This window comes from Arachis ipaensis, chromosome B5 (assembly GCF_059453495.1).
Source record: "Arachis ipaensis isolate K30076 ecotype BB chromosome B5, ASM5945349v1, whole genome shotgun sequence".
In the NCBI taxonomy this organism is placed as follows: Eukaryota; Viridiplantae; Streptophyta; class Magnoliopsida; order Fabales; family Fabaceae; genus Arachis; species Arachis ipaensis.
Window position 1 is genome coordinate 123,160,535 of NC_142440.1, and position 17,431 is coordinate 123,177,965.

Sequence of the window (17,431 nt, forward strand, 5' to 3'; positions counted from 1 at the left end):
TTATATATATTCGAAAACTCCATAACCATTTGATATCCGCCTGACTGATATAAGGTGACCATAGCTTGCTTCAGGCCGACAATCTCCGTGGGATCGACCCTTACTCACGTAAGGTTTTATTACTTGGACGACCCAGTGCACTTGCTGGTTAGTTGTGCGAAGTTGTGAAGTTATGTTTGGACCATGGTTCTGTGCATCCGTTTTTGGTGCCATTGCCAGGGAAAGAACGAACAAATAATTTTACAACCTAATCTGAGTAGCAATTTCGCATACCAATACTTTAAATTCCCATTACTGATTAAAATACTCACTCGTGTTGTACTCAACAATGTCTCCACTGTTTGGGCATTCAGTCACATTTAAGGCACCTGCTACTTCTATCTCATCTTTCACAAGTTTGAAAATATTTCTTGTATAAAGTTCAGCAGCTTGTTTCTCAAAACTTTCCAAGCACGTAGTCAAAATAGGAAACTTATAAAAGGTTTCAAAGTCAGCAGTAAGATGGTTGTTTCGGTAATGCCTTAGTACTTCACTAAATTTATGCATGAATTCAAGGAGACTGGTTTTACTGTCAACATAGTTCTTCAATAATGAATGAATTCCCTCACACTGTGATGTAGTTCTTATGCGGCCAAAGAAGTGCTCCCTCAAATATGCGGTAGCCCACTTCATTCTGTCATTATAAATGCCCTGGACCCATTCATTCTCGGCAAGTCCGTATTTGGATATGATCTCATTCCATCTCCGTTCAAATATTTGTACGGTAAACTGTCCATACAATAATACACTAAAATCGTCCCAAAAATGCTTGTTTTTATATTCTGTACCGCATTATGATGGAGATGCCATGCACAAAGGCGGTGTGGTATACCAGGAAATACTTCTAACATAGCCTCTCTCATAGCACGGTCTCCGTCTGTCACAACGCCTCCGGGTAGTTTTTCTGACATGATTTCCGAAAATTCCTTCAGTGTCCACTTGAAAGTTTCGGACCTTTCATCTGAGAGCAGAGCGCATCCAAAGATAGTTGTCTAGCCATGGTGGTTGGTCCCTGAAAATATGACTAAGGGCTTGTTGTATACATTTTTCTTATAAGTGGTGTCAAAAGCCAGTACATCGTCAAAACATTCGTAATCAACAACGCTTTCTCCATCAGCCCACACCAAATTATCCAACCTACCACCTTTAAGGTGAACTTTCCTAGAAATAACAGGTCACTGTCTGCCTTAGAAAACAGATAGGCCAACGCAGCAAATGCATCACCGTCTTTCACTTTGCCACGCCTAGTCTTACTAATGTGGTTATGTAAGTCTCTGCTGGTAAAACCCACTTTATCATATCCACCTTTTTGGGAAACCATGTAACCCATTATGTGGCAAGTTTTAACACCACATGCTCGCAAGTTGTCTGCTTGTGTTTTATCAGCCTCATCAAGCCCACGATTTGCAGCAATAAGATGTATGTACTTAGGTGGACACAGTGGATGATTGTGTTCACTCTCAAAGACACTGACTTTCTACTTACCCATTCTATAGAGACAAATGAACCAAATCCTCGCCCTGCAGTTGACACGAGTAATTACCCTATGCTCCCTTTGCGATTGTCCCTTTTAAGGTGCTTCCAATGTCTTTCTCCTGCTTTATTGCAAACCAACTGTCTTGTATTAATGTTGCCATTAGCATCCATCATCTTCAAGTCTTTTCGGAACACAAATCCATAGCACTTGGCATATTTGGCATAAAATTCACAAACTTGAGATTCTGTATCAAACACCAGTCCCCATATGTCTTCAATGGTCAAATCAGTTATCAACGTTTCATCCCCATCAGCATTGATTATATCTGCCTTTGCTTCATCTACAGTTACATCCACCATATCATCACTTTCATTGGAATTGCACTCATACTCAACACTTAAATCCTCAGATTGATCACCATCCTTATCCGACTCTTTGCCATCATTCTCCATGACTGAACTTAAAATTTTAACATGTTAGGTAATAACTAGATGCTAGGAGAATGGAATAGGTATAATGAACTAAACTTTTTTTATTAAAATTATTGGTCAATCAAATTCTATGAAACCTAAGAGCTATTAGTGCATAAGAATGTTAAAACAGTTTTTAAAACTTAAAAAAATTATAATAAAGTTTTCCAGAGAGAGAAGACAAGAATTCAACCATTCTCACAATGGCACCACTAAAAGATATCCTTAAATATGTTGGCTGGTTTATAGCTTTAGCAGTTGTATTGTTTCTAGGAAATATAATAAAGTGACCAATTTTCTAGATCAGCAACATAATAGATATGTCACAAAATTTGATACCTTCTATCTACCAATATGCAACAATACAAAGGCTATGGGATCAAAGGCATACATATCACTACGACTTAGTGAGGAATATGAAAAAGAAATTCCTAAAGTGGGTCACAAGATTTACATCCTTAATCATCATAGGACCAACCTCAGAGAGAAGGTCCAAGCATGGTGGTAGAATATCTTTGGAAGCATGGATTGAGCCATCCTAAACCAATAGGAGCAGTTTTAACATGGCAGGAGCAATTTTACCATGGCAAGTTTTCATCTTCCACTCAATGAACAATTTATTAAATCAACCACAGAAAAACACAATATAACAATCAAAAGGTAGAGAAAAGCACCAAAACAATAATTTATCAAATTAACAAGTTAATAAGATCAATTAAAACTGAAAATCAAAATAACAAGAACAATTAACATTTTAAACTACAGCAAACTAACAACAAAATAAAAACTAGAAAACATACTAACCATGAAAACAACAATAGAAAAAACAATAACTGAATAATTAATATAAGAAAGAACAAGAAGAATGAAAAAAAATCACCCTAGGATGGAGTAGTTCTGAAATTCAAACAGTACAGGGAAAGGGAGGAGCTTTAAATTGCGACAGAGATGGCTGAATGGAGGCAGACAATGGCGGAACGGTGGCTGAAAGGCCGCAAAACAGAAGCTGAACAGAGGCTCAAACACGCGGCGTAGAGGACTGAACAGAGGGCTAAGCAGCTCGAACAAGGGTTGGCCAAAAAGGGCAGAACAAGGGTTGGCCAAAAAACAGACGCAGAAGCTTGGCCAAAAAGGAGGCGGATTCGCGGCAAACAAGGGCGACGTTGCGCCGAGGCTGTAGCAGTGGCGGTGGCTGGACGTTGAGGAATGGCGACGAGAGATGGCTGGTTCGGTGTTTCCTCCAAGCTACGTTCGGGTTCTCTTCTGTCTTCTCTGCATTCTTTAGTGTGTTCATTCAGAGGCTAGAGAGAGGAAAGTGAGGGAGTGAGGAGGAGCTCGATGAGAGGAAGGAGGAGAGTGGCTGAGTGAGACTGTGAGAGAGGAGAGGCGAAGAAGGTTGCAAGAATTTGAAAAGTGCCACGTTCAACTCTTAAGTAGCAAGTTTAAAAGAGCAATTTATAGAAATTTGGGCAGCAAGTAGCAGCAAAATATAAGCACATGAATCTAAAAATTGCAATTAACATGAGAAAAGCATGGATTGCATGTACAGAGGCAGCATCAAACTTAATTTCACAAGTACAGTTCAGTAGGACAGCAGGTAGAATCAGGTCACATGAAATAGAAACAGCACAGCAATGATCATACCAACATCATTTAGCAAACAAGCAGTATTAAGCCATGTTGGATAATCAAGAACGGAGCAATTATCAGACCTAGAATCCTCTAACCACAACCTAGCTACCTAACAGCATATATATCTATCTATCCTAACAAACAGAATTAATCAGCAATCTAACTAAATAAAAGAAAATAAAGAAACAAAGCAGGAAGCAGGGATGAGGCAAGGGACCTGGAATGTAGCAGAGATAGACTAGGAAATAGAAAGGGGAAGAAGAGCAGAAGTAGTGCCGCCCAGAGTTGGTGGTGGCCGGCTGAGCTCGCGGCGGCGCAGAGAGCGGCCCGAGTGGCGGAACGATGCAGGGCAGAGAAATTTAGCTTCTCTCTGTGGCAGTGACGAGAGCTGGGGGGCAGAAGCGTTTGAGGGAATATGAGAGGTAAAAAGAGAAGAGAGAAGGTAAGAATGGTGGTCAGCTTGCCGGATGGTGGGTCGCCGCACGGAGAGAGAGGAGCGGTGAGAGGGGTGAGAAGAGGGAAGAAAAATAGGTAGAGAGGGAGGTGATTAATTTAGGGTTCAGCAGCTTCGTTTAGTTTAACCTTTCTTTCTTTTTTCTTTTTTTTAAAGAGACAAAACGACGCAGTTTAGGGGTATTACTTTCAACCTAAAAACTTGCTAAAAATTCGGACGGTTCTGCCGTTTCACCAGTTAACCGCCGATTCGACCGGTTTTTTCACCAGTTTTTTGCCAAGCGGTTTCTGGCCTTACTCGGACCGGCTAGGTGACTGGATCCCAGTTATTCCGGTTGAACCAGCCAGTCCGGTGTGGTTTTCAGAACCATGGTTACTGGTTAGGGTTCCTCTAACTAACGGCACCATTTTGAGCAAATTTTAGAAAACCGGTCGGGTCCCAATTCGGTTCGATCGATCGGTTTGACGGTCCAATGACGGTTTCTGAATCTTTCGGTTTTGATATATGACCAATTCGTTTTTTATACCGGTTCACAGTTCGACCGACCGGTTCGAACCGATTTTCAAAATCTTGGTCCGAACCGCTTTTTCCCTCAGTTCACAATTTGACCGGTTCGACCAGTCAGTTCGAACCGTTTTTAGAACTTTGCGTTTTTCCCTTATTCCAAAAATCCGGCCAGGTGATGGTTCGGTTTGACCAACCAGTTCTTGGCCAGTTCGACAGTTCAACTGCGGTTCATGGTTCAACCAGTTCAACCGACCGGTCCGAACCGATTTTCAGAAGATAGATTATAACCATTCTCTCATGTTGTTTTTATTTTAAAATGCTTAATATATTTTAGTATTAAATTTTCAATTAAGCTTACAACACAGAAGTGGTTCAAGGAATCAAAATGTTAGAGTGAAAATTAAGCTTCATCTAAATTCAACTATAATCGAACGAAAGACAGAAACATTAATTTTCAACAAGAGTCCATAAAAAATATAGTGCATAATAATTTTTTAAGTAAAAGAGATGAAACTAACAAGTCTTAGTAGTTAATAAAAACTAAACACGACTACATGACAATTACGATTATTTAATTTTTGTTTGACTCCTTTTGTTTATACTTATTGTAATTTCTGGTAGCAGATTCAATGACATTACACAGCATCAAGTTGTGGGGCCTTAGAATCAAATCCAACACAAGTCGCATCCTTGTACCATCATTAACCTGAAAAATATAAATATTTTAGGTTACCAACAAAATCATACACATTAGCAATTGAAGTACTATTTTTTTTAGCAAAAGAAAATTACATTTATTGTATAACTATACGTCTTCCTGTAGTTTGTCATCCAAGTTGTCACCCACAATCATTACTGTGTTAAATAAGACGTGGTTAGCTTATGTAGATAAAAATTTGAAAGAGGAAAACACAAATACAGATATTCCTTACGAGCCAGGAGCTTGTTCTCCTATTTCTAGCATATCCACAAATGCAAAATCAAGTATCTTTGGCCTGAACGAAGTGTTGTATTTATAGAACGAGTCATACTTGAGCATATCTTCCAGATATTTTACCTATTTATATAGGAAAAAACTAAACAAAGGATGATATTTGAAACCTAAAATAAATGTCATAAAAGTGAAAATGGAGAAAGTTAATTTACCAGTTTTACTATACTCGATCTCTTTTGCTCTTTATCTGTAGCAATCAGTAGGGAGTCTAGCAGAATTGTTTGATGATTGCACAAATCAAAAACAACCATATACCAATGTGTGTTGTTCTCGTTGACAGGTAAAAAAAATCTAGTACCAACTTTCACGTATTAGAATATTACTAGATACAATTTTTTTAAAAAAAAATAAAAGGTATATATCAGTTCATAAAGATAAATGCCATTAAATAATAAAAAAATTAAAAATACAATAAATCATATACCTTTTTTAGACCTTCATCAACTTTTCCCATAAATTCTTTTTGATAATATTTCAACAGAACTTCAATTTTGGTATCACATTGCAGTATGAATTGCTGAATTTAATAGTTAGGGGGTAAGTCAGTGACACCAATTAAGTAATAAGATAAAATAAATAAAAACAGTAACAACCCTGAAAAAGACATTGCGTACCGAAAACATAGCTGGTAAATACCAGTGTGTTTAACATCCTATTTCTTTCTCCTGCATGGTTAGCATAGTAGCCACCAAATCCAACACCTATGTGGTAAATAATAAATATATTAGGAATTAAAGTATGCTAGAGATAGCAGTTTAATTATGCACTTACATCCCATGTACCCACTCCTTGGGAATTAATGACTTGAAATTGTCACGAGTTCTGCTAAGTTTTTTTGTTGTCGCCAATACCTCATCACTACATATACGAATCACATTAATATTGAACTATTTTTTAAATTTTTAGTAGATAGATAATGAGATATTTAACCTTCTTTTATTTGGTGCAAACATATAGGTTGCCATTTTAATATCTAAGTCATCCAAATCCATGTATGCAGGAGGCTTAAATAAAATCGGGATCCACTGCAAAAAAAAAAAAAAATTGGTAAGATCACTAAGTTATGTAATCGTAGAGGATTCATGTGAATGCTTGTGATATGAGAACTTACAGATGGCCATTCAATTCTCCGTTTATTGTGCTCGATTTTTTTCTGGTTTAGGGTAGGCATGCTAATAGAATATCCACTTGGTGTACTCTTTTTTATGCCTTTTGCTCCTCAGTTAGAGATTTGTGTGAGGTCCCTGGTGAAGTTTTTTTTTTTTTTTTGAAAAGTTGTCTTTAATGGAGGCAGCATTCACACCAACCATATTTTCAGACAAATGTGAATTTCAAACAATTCTTCTCTTGGCCGTAGATATCTTCTTATCGCGTACACTTGTCTGTTTTGATGCCTTTTTATTTGTACCAGAGTCAGACTGATGATGTTGTGGAGACTTTAGCAATTTAAGAATTTCATCTGTATCTCTTGGATTAGTAGATTGAAAAGGATATAAGAGAGTAGGAGGCTAAAAATTTGTGACAGTTGGACCTACAATAAATGATGGTGGGAATATTTTGTATAGTGATGGATGCATGGTTGTCGGATATTGGTTAGAATATACTGCAGCAGTATAAAAACCGGGGTACATAGAATACAAAAATTGGGGTATGTGAGATATATGGTTCAAGTACGAATAATGTAAAAGTTGGTTATCAATAGCATTAATGCTAACATCTCTTGTGTCTCTCTTGTTCTCGTTACGTTGAGGTAATCCGGATGATTCTCGCTTACCCATATCAAAAACTCAAGCATATATGTAACACAATTAGAATTATAATGTGAATATAATTTGCTAATGATCTGCTGAGAAGTGTTTTTATATATAGAATAAAAGTTTGTTTGTTTATTCTTTATTATTGAAAAATATCTTTCAAAAAGATTTTATTGTTTTATATATATATATATCATATAATATAGTTATAAAGAATGTGTATCTATGATTTTAATTTAACAAGATTTACTATTTAAAATGGATATTATTTTTATTTACAAATTATTTAAAATAGATATTATTATTCAAATTTATTATTTTAAATTGATATTATAATGTACATGATAATATAATGTGGAAAGCTTTGCATATTAATACATAATATTTATTAATAAATATTTAATTTTTTTTAAAAGATCATAACATTACGAAAACATGCTAATTTTAACTTTATTATTCTATGTGATAATAAATACATAATATTTAATAATAAATATATAATATTTTCAAAATTATATATTATTGTAAATTTATTATTTTTATGTCGAAATTATTCATAATATATATTATTATTTAAATTTATTATTCAACGTGACAATAAATATGTAATATTTTTAAGTTACTGAAAATTTATTTTGTTTATTAAAACATGATTTAAAATAGATATTATTATTTTAGCTTATTTTAACTTATAACTCTACGTAATCATAGCATTTAAAATTGTAATATTGATATAGATATAATATTGATTTTGACGGAATATATGATTTAATTATAAATAATATAATTGATGTGATTTATGTTGATTATAAACTAATTATATTGTCAATAATTAGAATGATTTTGCATTTAATATAGATTTAGCGTAAATTGATATATAATAACAACTCTCTTTTATCATTGTTATGTATTTTTATTCTCAAACACATAACACTACAAGCTAATTACAATGGTAAGAACGCGAAGAAATAATCGAGCTACTTCTGTTGAGGCAAGTTCTATTCCTAACATGAAGATCTGTCAAGAACCAACTGAAATTCTGAACAAGTACGTACTATTTTTTTGGTTTCTTGTATTATAAATTTATTCTGAATGGTCTTGTATAATTTGTTAATAATGAGTATATTTATTCGCATCTTTGATTAAAAGAATAAAATAGAAATTATGTTGATTCTTTTTTAAAAAAAAAAAAGACAAATGTTGCTACTACTCCCTCCCTCTTCTTTCTCCAAAAGGGGACCAAACCCAACCCTAAAAGGTAAAAACCCTATTAGAGCAGAATAGCAGCTAGGCATCCTCACCATTATCGGTTTCAAAAAGTTTGAGTGGTCTGCGCATAACACCTCCTGACGGGGCATCTCCTCCATCCCCATTGGTCCTTCCAAAACAAACCTACTTCTCTTTTATTTTCTTCTTTTTCATTCTGGCGTAGCATTGTCCACTGGGGAAAAGTAACTGGCTGATGGGAGACCTGTTCCACGTCTTAGCTTTGACCTCCCAGTCACAGCACAGACATGCCTGACTGACAGCCTTGTTCCGAGAGTCTAAAGAACCCCCAAACAAAGTAGCCTCAAGCTCCTCTCCTCCTTCATTCGATTTTCATTCTTGAACCAAACATTGATTTTTCTTCCAATGCTTCTCAGCCTAGTGCAGCACTTTCTACTCCAACGAAACAAAAGGAAAACCAAGTGTTGCTGCAAAGTTGCACTGAGACATCATCTTCAAGCCATAAGAAGAAGCAGTCCCTTTCAAGATTTAGCAGCTCCCACATTACAAATCTTGTTAGCCCCCTGTGCTAAAGCAAGTGAAGAACAAGGGAATGCATGAGAAATACATCAATCCAACTATTTTCCCCTCCTCTTTCATCGATTTCTTTGAGTATTCTTGTTTTTCTGAGTTAATTTCTTTGATTGTTGATTGTTGTTAACAGGAAGAATTATTGATTGTTGTTTTTGTTTAGTTAATTACTATTGCTTTTTTTCAAATTTCGGAGTTAATTTTTTATTTTGATCTGAATTTTTGTGCTATTGGTCTGAATCTCGGAATTTTGTTCTCAGTTAGTTGTACATATTCTTCATGTTAATTATATTTTTGTATTCTTTTATTTAAAAGCTAAATGGAATTTGGTTTTTTCATAGTGAAAAAAAATGAGATTTTGACCCTGCATGCAATGTTCTAATGTTACAATGAACCCAATCCATCATTGAAGGACAGAGTGACTTTAGACTCATTAGCTAATTCTGTTGAGCAATTGACCCAAATAGTCTAATCTCTTGTTCAACGATTGGAAAATAATGGCAGCTTGATAAACCCCATTTTTAGGGTTTATCTTGCATTGAATTTAGAGTATTTTGATGACCTTTTCTCGCATTTAACCTATGAATTAGCATGGTTTTGTTATCTCCCCCGTATTTGTGCTTAAGTGTAAAAACATGCTTTTTAAGCCTTTAATTTGATAATTTTAATTCATCCTTGATTCCATGAGATGCCTTGATGTATTTGCTAGTAATCTCAGGATTGAAATAGGCCAGGCATGGGTCAAAGGAAGCAAGGAAGGAAGCATGCAAGTGGAGAGAAGCACAAAAAGCCAAAGAGTTGATCACAGCCAAGCACGCGCACGCGCACAAGGCGCTCGCGCGCACATTCGGAATCAGCCAGGGACGCGCACGCGTACCGTGCGCGCACGCGTCGATGTCTGCACATGACTTCATTAAGGCAACACGTGCCTGGCGATTTTGAGGGGTTTCTGAACCCATTTTTTGGCGCCAATTGCTGATAGAAAGGAATAAAAGGATCAAGGCCTAAAGGGGAGACAACAATTAGATTAGGGGAAATAATAGCTTTAGTTTAAAGTAGTTTTAGAGAGAGAAGCTCTCACTTCTCTCTAGGATTAGGATTAGGTTTAGGTTAATATCTCTTCTTAGATCTAGGTTTAATTCATGCCTTGATTCAATTCTCCTTTGCCAATTCTTAATCTTCTCCTTTCCCTCTCTTTAGTTATGTACTTTAATTCTTGTAATTCTTCACTTTGTTTTGGATAGATTGTTGTTTCTTTTATTCCCTTTCAGTAATGCAATCTGAGGTAATTCATGATAACTGTGACTTCCTTGATTGTTGTTGTTAATTTTTTACATTCAATTGTAGTTAGAATTCATTCTTGTTGTGATAGACTATACTTTTCTTTTGTGCCTTCCAAGTGTTTGATTAAATGCTTGGTTGGATTTTTGTATAGATTTTGTTTCTCTTGGCCTAGGTAGAGTGATTAGTGACTCTTGAGTTGTCTAATTCCTTTGTTGATTGATAATTAGAATTTGCTAATTGATTTGAATGCCTCTAAAGCTAGTCTCTCCTTTAGGAGTTAATTAGGACTTGAGGAATCAAATTGATTCATCCACTTGACTCTCCTCAATGGTTAGAGGTCAACTAAGTGGAAGCAATGAACAATTCTCATCACAATTGAGAAGGATAACTAGGATAGGACTTCTAGTTCTCACACCTTACCAAGAGCCTTTTATAGTTGTTAGTTTATTTTCATTGCCATTTACTTTTCATTCCTCTTATCCAAAACCCCAAAATAACTCACAACCAATAACAAGACACTTTATTGTAATTCCTAGGGAGAACGACTCGAGGTCCAATACTTCGGTTTATAAATTTTAGGGGTTTGTACTAGTGACAAACAACTTTTTGTATGAAAGGATTATTGCTTGGGGTCGTTCTCCCTAGGAATTACAATAAAGTGTCTTGTTATTAGTTGTGAGTTATTTTGGGGTTTTGGATAAGAGGCATGAAAAGTAAATGGCAATGAAAATAAACTAACAACTATAAAAGGCTCTTGGTAAGGTGTGAGAACTAGAAGTCCTATCCTAGTTATCCTTCTCAATTGTGATGAGAATTGTTCATTGCTACCACTTAGTTGACCTCTAACCATGGAGGAGAGTCAAGTGGATGAATCAATTTGATTCCTCAAGTCCTAATTAACTCCTAAAGGAGAGATTAGCTTTAGAGGCATTCAAATCAATTAGCAAATTCTAATTATCAATCAACAAAGGAATTAGACAACTCAAGAGTCACTAATCACTCTACCTAGGTCAAGAGGAACAAAATCTATACAAAAATCCAACCAAGCATTTAATCAAACACTTGGAAGGCACAAAAGAAAAGTATAGTCTATCACAACAAGAATGAATTCTAACTACAATTGAATGTAAAGAATTAACAACAACAATCAAGGAAGTCACAGTTATCATGAATTACCTCAGATTGCATTACTGAAAGGGAATAAAAGAAACAACAATCTATCCAAAACAAAGTGAAGAATTACAAGAATTAAAGTACATAACTAAAGAGAGGGAAAGGAGAAGATTAAGAATTGGCAAAGGAGAATTGAATCAAGGCATGAATTAAACCTAGATCTAAGAAGAGATATTAACCTAAACCTAATCCTAATCCTAGAGAGAAGTGAGAGCTTCTCTCTCTAAAACTACTTTAAACTAAAGCTATTATTTCCCCTAATCTAATTGTTGTCTCCCCTTTAGGCCTTGATCCTTTTATTCCTTTCTATCAGCAATTGGCGCCAAAAAATGGGTTCAGAAACCCCTCAAAATCGCCAGGCACGTGTTGCCTTAATGAAGTCATGTGCAGACATCGACGCGGGCACGCACGGTACGCGTGCGCGTCCCTGGCTGATTCCGCATGTGCGCGCGAGCGCCTTGTGCGCGTGTGCGTGCTTGGCTGTGATCAACTCTTTGGCTTTTTGTGCTTCTCTCCACTTGCATGCTTCCTTCCTTGCTTCCTTTGACCCATGCTTGGCCTATTTCAATCCTGAGATTACTAGCAAACACATCAAGGCATCTCATGGAATCAAGGATGAATTAAAATTATCAAATTAAAGGCTTAAAAAGCATGTTTTTACACTTAAGCACAAATACGGGGGAGATAACAAAATCATGCTAATTCATAGGTTAAATGTGAGAAAAGGTCATCAAAATACTCTAAATTCAATGCAAGATAAACCCTAAAAATGGGGTTTATCACAGCTCTCCCTCTAAGGTGTTTAAGGTCTTTGGTTCCAATTCTAAGACTCTTAACCAACAAAATAGTGCGTCAAATAATCCATTGTTGCTATGCTGTATTGAGAAGGCCAAGACAGATCTGTCCATTGCTAAAAAAAGGAGAATAGCTTCACTTGCTCTAATTAATATTCCTGGATTAGAGCTACCTAGTGTGAGTACTAAGTAATAAGTAGTTTATTATTATTATTATTATTATTATTATTATTATTATTATTATTATTATTATTATTATTATTATTATTATTATTTCACTAATAACAGTTTTTTTATATATTTAGTGGGTGCAAGTCTGTTTTAGACCAACAGCTTCAATGGGTTTGGACGAAATTGAACTTGCAATTGCAGCATACTTGTATGGTAATCATTTGATGGATAAGTAAGTAAACTCAATTAGAATTTTATTTGTTAAACGGTGTTGTTGATTTGTTTAGCTATTTTTATTTATGTTAAATTATCTTTGGCAGCTACGAGGAGGATATAGTATTTTCAGAGTTTACAGCTCACAGAGATGTATTCAGGAGCTTGATGCCAGGAAAGCCAATCATTTCTCTTGTGCTAGACTTAGTAGCAGATATGATGAGGATAGAGTTGACCAGAGAAAGTGGTTATTGGTTTTTACCCACAACTTTTACGGTCAGTATATAGGAGTGTATACTAAAATAATATTGGTAGTTGTTATTTGTATTGCGCATATAAACTAGTGGCTGAAATAATGTAGCTGTCAGAGAAGACAAAATTGGATCCCAACCGTCTGCCACTTTGTATCACATATGTTTATTTGGGCAAAGTTGACAGCTTAAAAAGAGTAAGTTTATATCATTTTAAATTCATATTAGCAAATATTGGCATAAAATAATTTTAATAACTAAAATGACTTTCTCTTGATTAGGTCTTTATCCCTGTATCTGAAACTACTGACGAAGGTCATGAACACTGGTATCTCGTAGTGATTGATCGTGTTAAAAGACAAATCATTTTGCTAGACCCATTACCCATTGAGAAACAGTTCAAGCGAAAGAGGACAGCCTTGAAATTAGTAACTATATTTTCCTTTTTTTGTTAATTATCTATATATATGACTAAAAAAGCAAACTCTAACATAGACATAAACAGGCCATTTATTTGGACGAGGTATTGGAAGATCGTTCATTCTATGACTTTGAGATCACTCCAAATCTGATTTCATCACAATTTGAATTTGAAGAGCCAGAAGGCCTTCCGACCCTCAAAGCTGGATCATAAGATCATATAATTAGTAGTTATTGATATGAAATTTATGCAATTATATAATACTCTAATATAGCTTTCTCGATATGTAGGAGTAACGCGGGTGTGTGGGTTGCAAGTTGGATGATAGCTTATTTTGAAGATGATCATTTTAACATAAAGGTAATGTTATGCACTAATCTTTTTCTTCGTTCTTTCTTTTATATTTTGGTAAATAAGCCTAATGTGTAATTATTCAAATTTTATTAGGTGGATGATGGGGTTCGCATGAAGATTGCAGTCTCACTCGTGTTAAAGAATCATAATATGATCAGCTATAGGGTCAAAAAATTCCATTGAAAATCTTAATAAGCTGTATGATAATCACCATCGTGATGATTATGAATTTCCACAAGATTAGATTTACAACATAGGATATTTATTATTATTTTTGTTTTTATTATTTTCTTGTGGGCATATGAACCGTCTAGTAACATACGACATTATATTTTGTTTACGTTTGTGTTGGCATCTGTTTGCCGAATTATTTAATGTCTCCATTTAACTATGTATGAATTTATACTCTTTTGGCGATTGAAATTTAGTTCTTTTATACTCTTTTAGTTCAGTGGCATCGTCTTTCTTGAAAGCATATTTCTCTTGCGGGGATGACCCTACTCTTTTATAATCATGAGAGTCCGTCTATTCTGAAGTTATCCTTGAGGATTCAAGTTCTTTCACTGTGCGGTGCTGGATCTAAGGCTATCAATGATCCAAAAGGTTAGTTAAAGAAAGCTCTATAGCAGTTCTTTTATGAACCCTGCTATGCAATTTGAAGTTCCAATTGAGTTATTTACTTATCAAATTCTCTGCTAGCTTCATGTCAAAGAAAGCTCTATAGCAGTTCTATGTAGTTATTGAGAGAAATAACTACCAAGAAGTTGGATATTTTGGTTAACAAAGTTAAATTTCGTGCCACTTTCTCATATAACTCAAGCTGTTTCATGAGTTATAAATATTCTTTAAATGATTAAGGCTCAAATATTTATTTATCATCACATGACTTGTACTGGTTTAGGCTTATAAACAATGCTTGCCTGTTTCCTTGCATATTAAGAAAGTCAAACTTATTTTTTAGCCAAAATATACATATATTAAGGCACTAATTTTTTGTACTAGAATCTCATTAACAACATCAAATATGAGTTTTTTTTGCATTTCTTCAAGATTATTTATCCTAAGAATCTTCCGGCATTGTGCTTCATATTGAACTGCAGCTTATTTGTCTTCAATAGTTCAAGCGCAAAGAACAACTTTGGGTTTATCAGGCGACCTGGTGAATGAACTGCCTGGATTAAGCTGGGGCTACTGAGCAGCCCTGATGCGAGAAATATTTCTGCTATGTATTTACGGTCAGAATCTTTTCTCTCTCTGCAATTGGTGTATTTCTCGCTATTATCATCATTTTGCCAAAGAACTTTATCCAAATTCTGAGTTTGAAGGTCATCATCACTAGACCCATTTTTGTTAATTTGGTTTTATATCATATTGAGTAATGATAGAGGACTATAAAAGCGTGCATATAAACAGTAGAGTTAGATGACTCAAAATTACCCACTGAGTTTTTTACCCATTGAATTTTTTTCAGAATCTATACTCCCCTTTTATAAGATTGAACATGACTCAGAATTAGATGAACAAAATAAGAGAGTTACTTTTATTACATAAGAACAAAAAATACATGTAACTCGATACATTAAAACAAAAATGAACCTTTGATCTACTACACCCTGCTGCCTTAATCTACAAAATATATCTTGACAATTCAAGTCAAGAATACCAAAATTTGTGCTACTGGATGAAACACTAACAGAATACAAGATATTCAATTACAAAATTTTAAAATGGAAGTGATGAATGATTGGGCTTAAATGTTGATCATCGCCAGGCGATTTGTTTCCTTCGGTCTAATAAACTTGGAAAGCACCTTCACATCACAAATCCAATGGAAGCATCAAGAGGTAACTGCTGAAAACATGACATGAAGTCGGTCAGCAGGCGAGTCATAGGAGCTACACAAATATAGCAATTGAGAGATCTTATATGCACTACTTAGTAGTTAGTATACACTTCTCTTATATACCTATTAAAAGTGATTGATAAAAAGTGAGAGAAGATAAAAAAAATTCCTCTTTTATATCATAAACGAAAGGTGTACAAGAAAGGTGCACAATAAAAGTGGTACATTTCTCCATTGACAAAGTATTAATGAGTGCCATATAGCAGTAGTAGTTGATAACATCAACATTCAAGCCCTGAGATGACCAAGACAAGCACTAATGATCTTATGATTAAAAAGGGAAAGTCAATTTATATATATCTGTAGATAAATAAGTTATTATAGCTTCATGCATCACTTAACAACAGTCCAACTGAGGGACTTACTTTGAAGATGTTGCTATGAAGGTTTCAGATATCCTGCTAATCCATCTCCTCAAGAATAACATATTTGCCAGCAGAATCTGTTGTGTGAAGCACTGCCACCTCGCCTTCACCAAAATGGCCCTTCTGAAGCTTCAGATATCTAAAATAGAAAAATAGACCGAAAAAACATATAAACAAGCATAATAGAATTAAAGGAAAAAGAATTTTGGAAGACAAGTTTGCTGACGACTTACTTGTACCAGTTGAATAAACTGACACCAGACAGAATAGTGCAGAGACCGAGTCCTTTCACCCATGTAAATTTATCATGAAAGTACAATACCGCAACCTACACATAAACAACATATAATCAGAAAGCGCAAGTAAATCTACAATCAGCAACCGCAACACTAAGAAACATCTATCCTATTCGAATATAACATGCAATAGTTATAAAAAATATAGTACTAAATTAATTCATATACTGAAGCAATGTAATCTTGACAAAATGATACCGAAAGGATCTGGTAATAAATATACAAGATTAAGAGGAACCACTGGATATTCATATCAAAAGATAAGAACAATATCGAAGCGTAGTTCATACCAATATGGCGACGGCCTCCTTGACTACTCCTGCTATTGTGACTGTGGCTGCACTGGTTACTGAAACAAAAAAATATTCAGTTAACACCTGGAACAAGAAAAAATATCATATAATTGCCTGTTGAGACTATAAGTTTTAAGCAGAAGAGAAAGAAAAGAGAAGAAGAAAGATTATTAAACAATATGGACGCATTAGTCTAATAGAACATGATGTGTTTACAAGAGAGGAATACTATCTCTATTTATAACGAAGTGAAATCCTAATCCTAATTAAGGATTAAGGAAATGAGTGACATAATCAATCAGAAACCAAGAATTTATCAATGGAATTAAGAGTTATGAATTCATCGAAGCAAGGCAGCAACTAGAGTTTAGTGGGCACTCTAATATTACTTTTAGATCAAGACTATACTCTAAGAAAATGCATGAAATGCCACTTTGATTCTAGACATATTATGTTTCAATACAAGGTTAAGGGGCCAATGCTTCATCTATCCTTCAAGCCTAAACAACTTCTACTTATGTGAAGTATATGATGCGTGAGCATCTTTCCTATCTTTTCCTAGTGAATTTGCATCTAATTTGTTGAGTTTAATAAAGAATTAATTATATTTTAGCCAATATGGATGCCACTTTGAGTCTTTTGCAATTTTGTTTATTTTAGGTAGTATTCGGCTGGATTTGATGGAGTTTCTACAGCACAAGAATCAAAGGAGATGGCAGCGAGGAGCGACGCGTGCGCGTAACTGACGCGTACGCGTGAATAGGAGCTTTCCATGGCGACGCGTGCGCG

At 35.1% G+C, this 17,431-nt stretch overlaps 1 protein-coding gene across 1 annotated transcript; it reads right to left on the reverse strand.

The window, feature by feature from the left end:
- Positions 1-291: 291 nt before the first annotated feature.
- LOC148565635 (protein FAR1-RELATED SEQUENCE 5-like) lies at positions 292-1,968 on the reverse strand. Its single transcript, XM_088487200.1, has 4 exons — positions 1,583-1,968; positions 1,083-1,200; positions 828-977; positions 292-768 (listed from the first exon to the last, which is right to left on the reverse strand). Exons 1-4 carry the CDS (start codon positions 1,966-1,968, stop codon positions 292-294), a joined length of 1,131 nt encoding a protein of 376 aa, XP_088343326.1.
- Between the last annotated feature and the right edge of the window lie 15,463 nt (positions 1,969-17,431).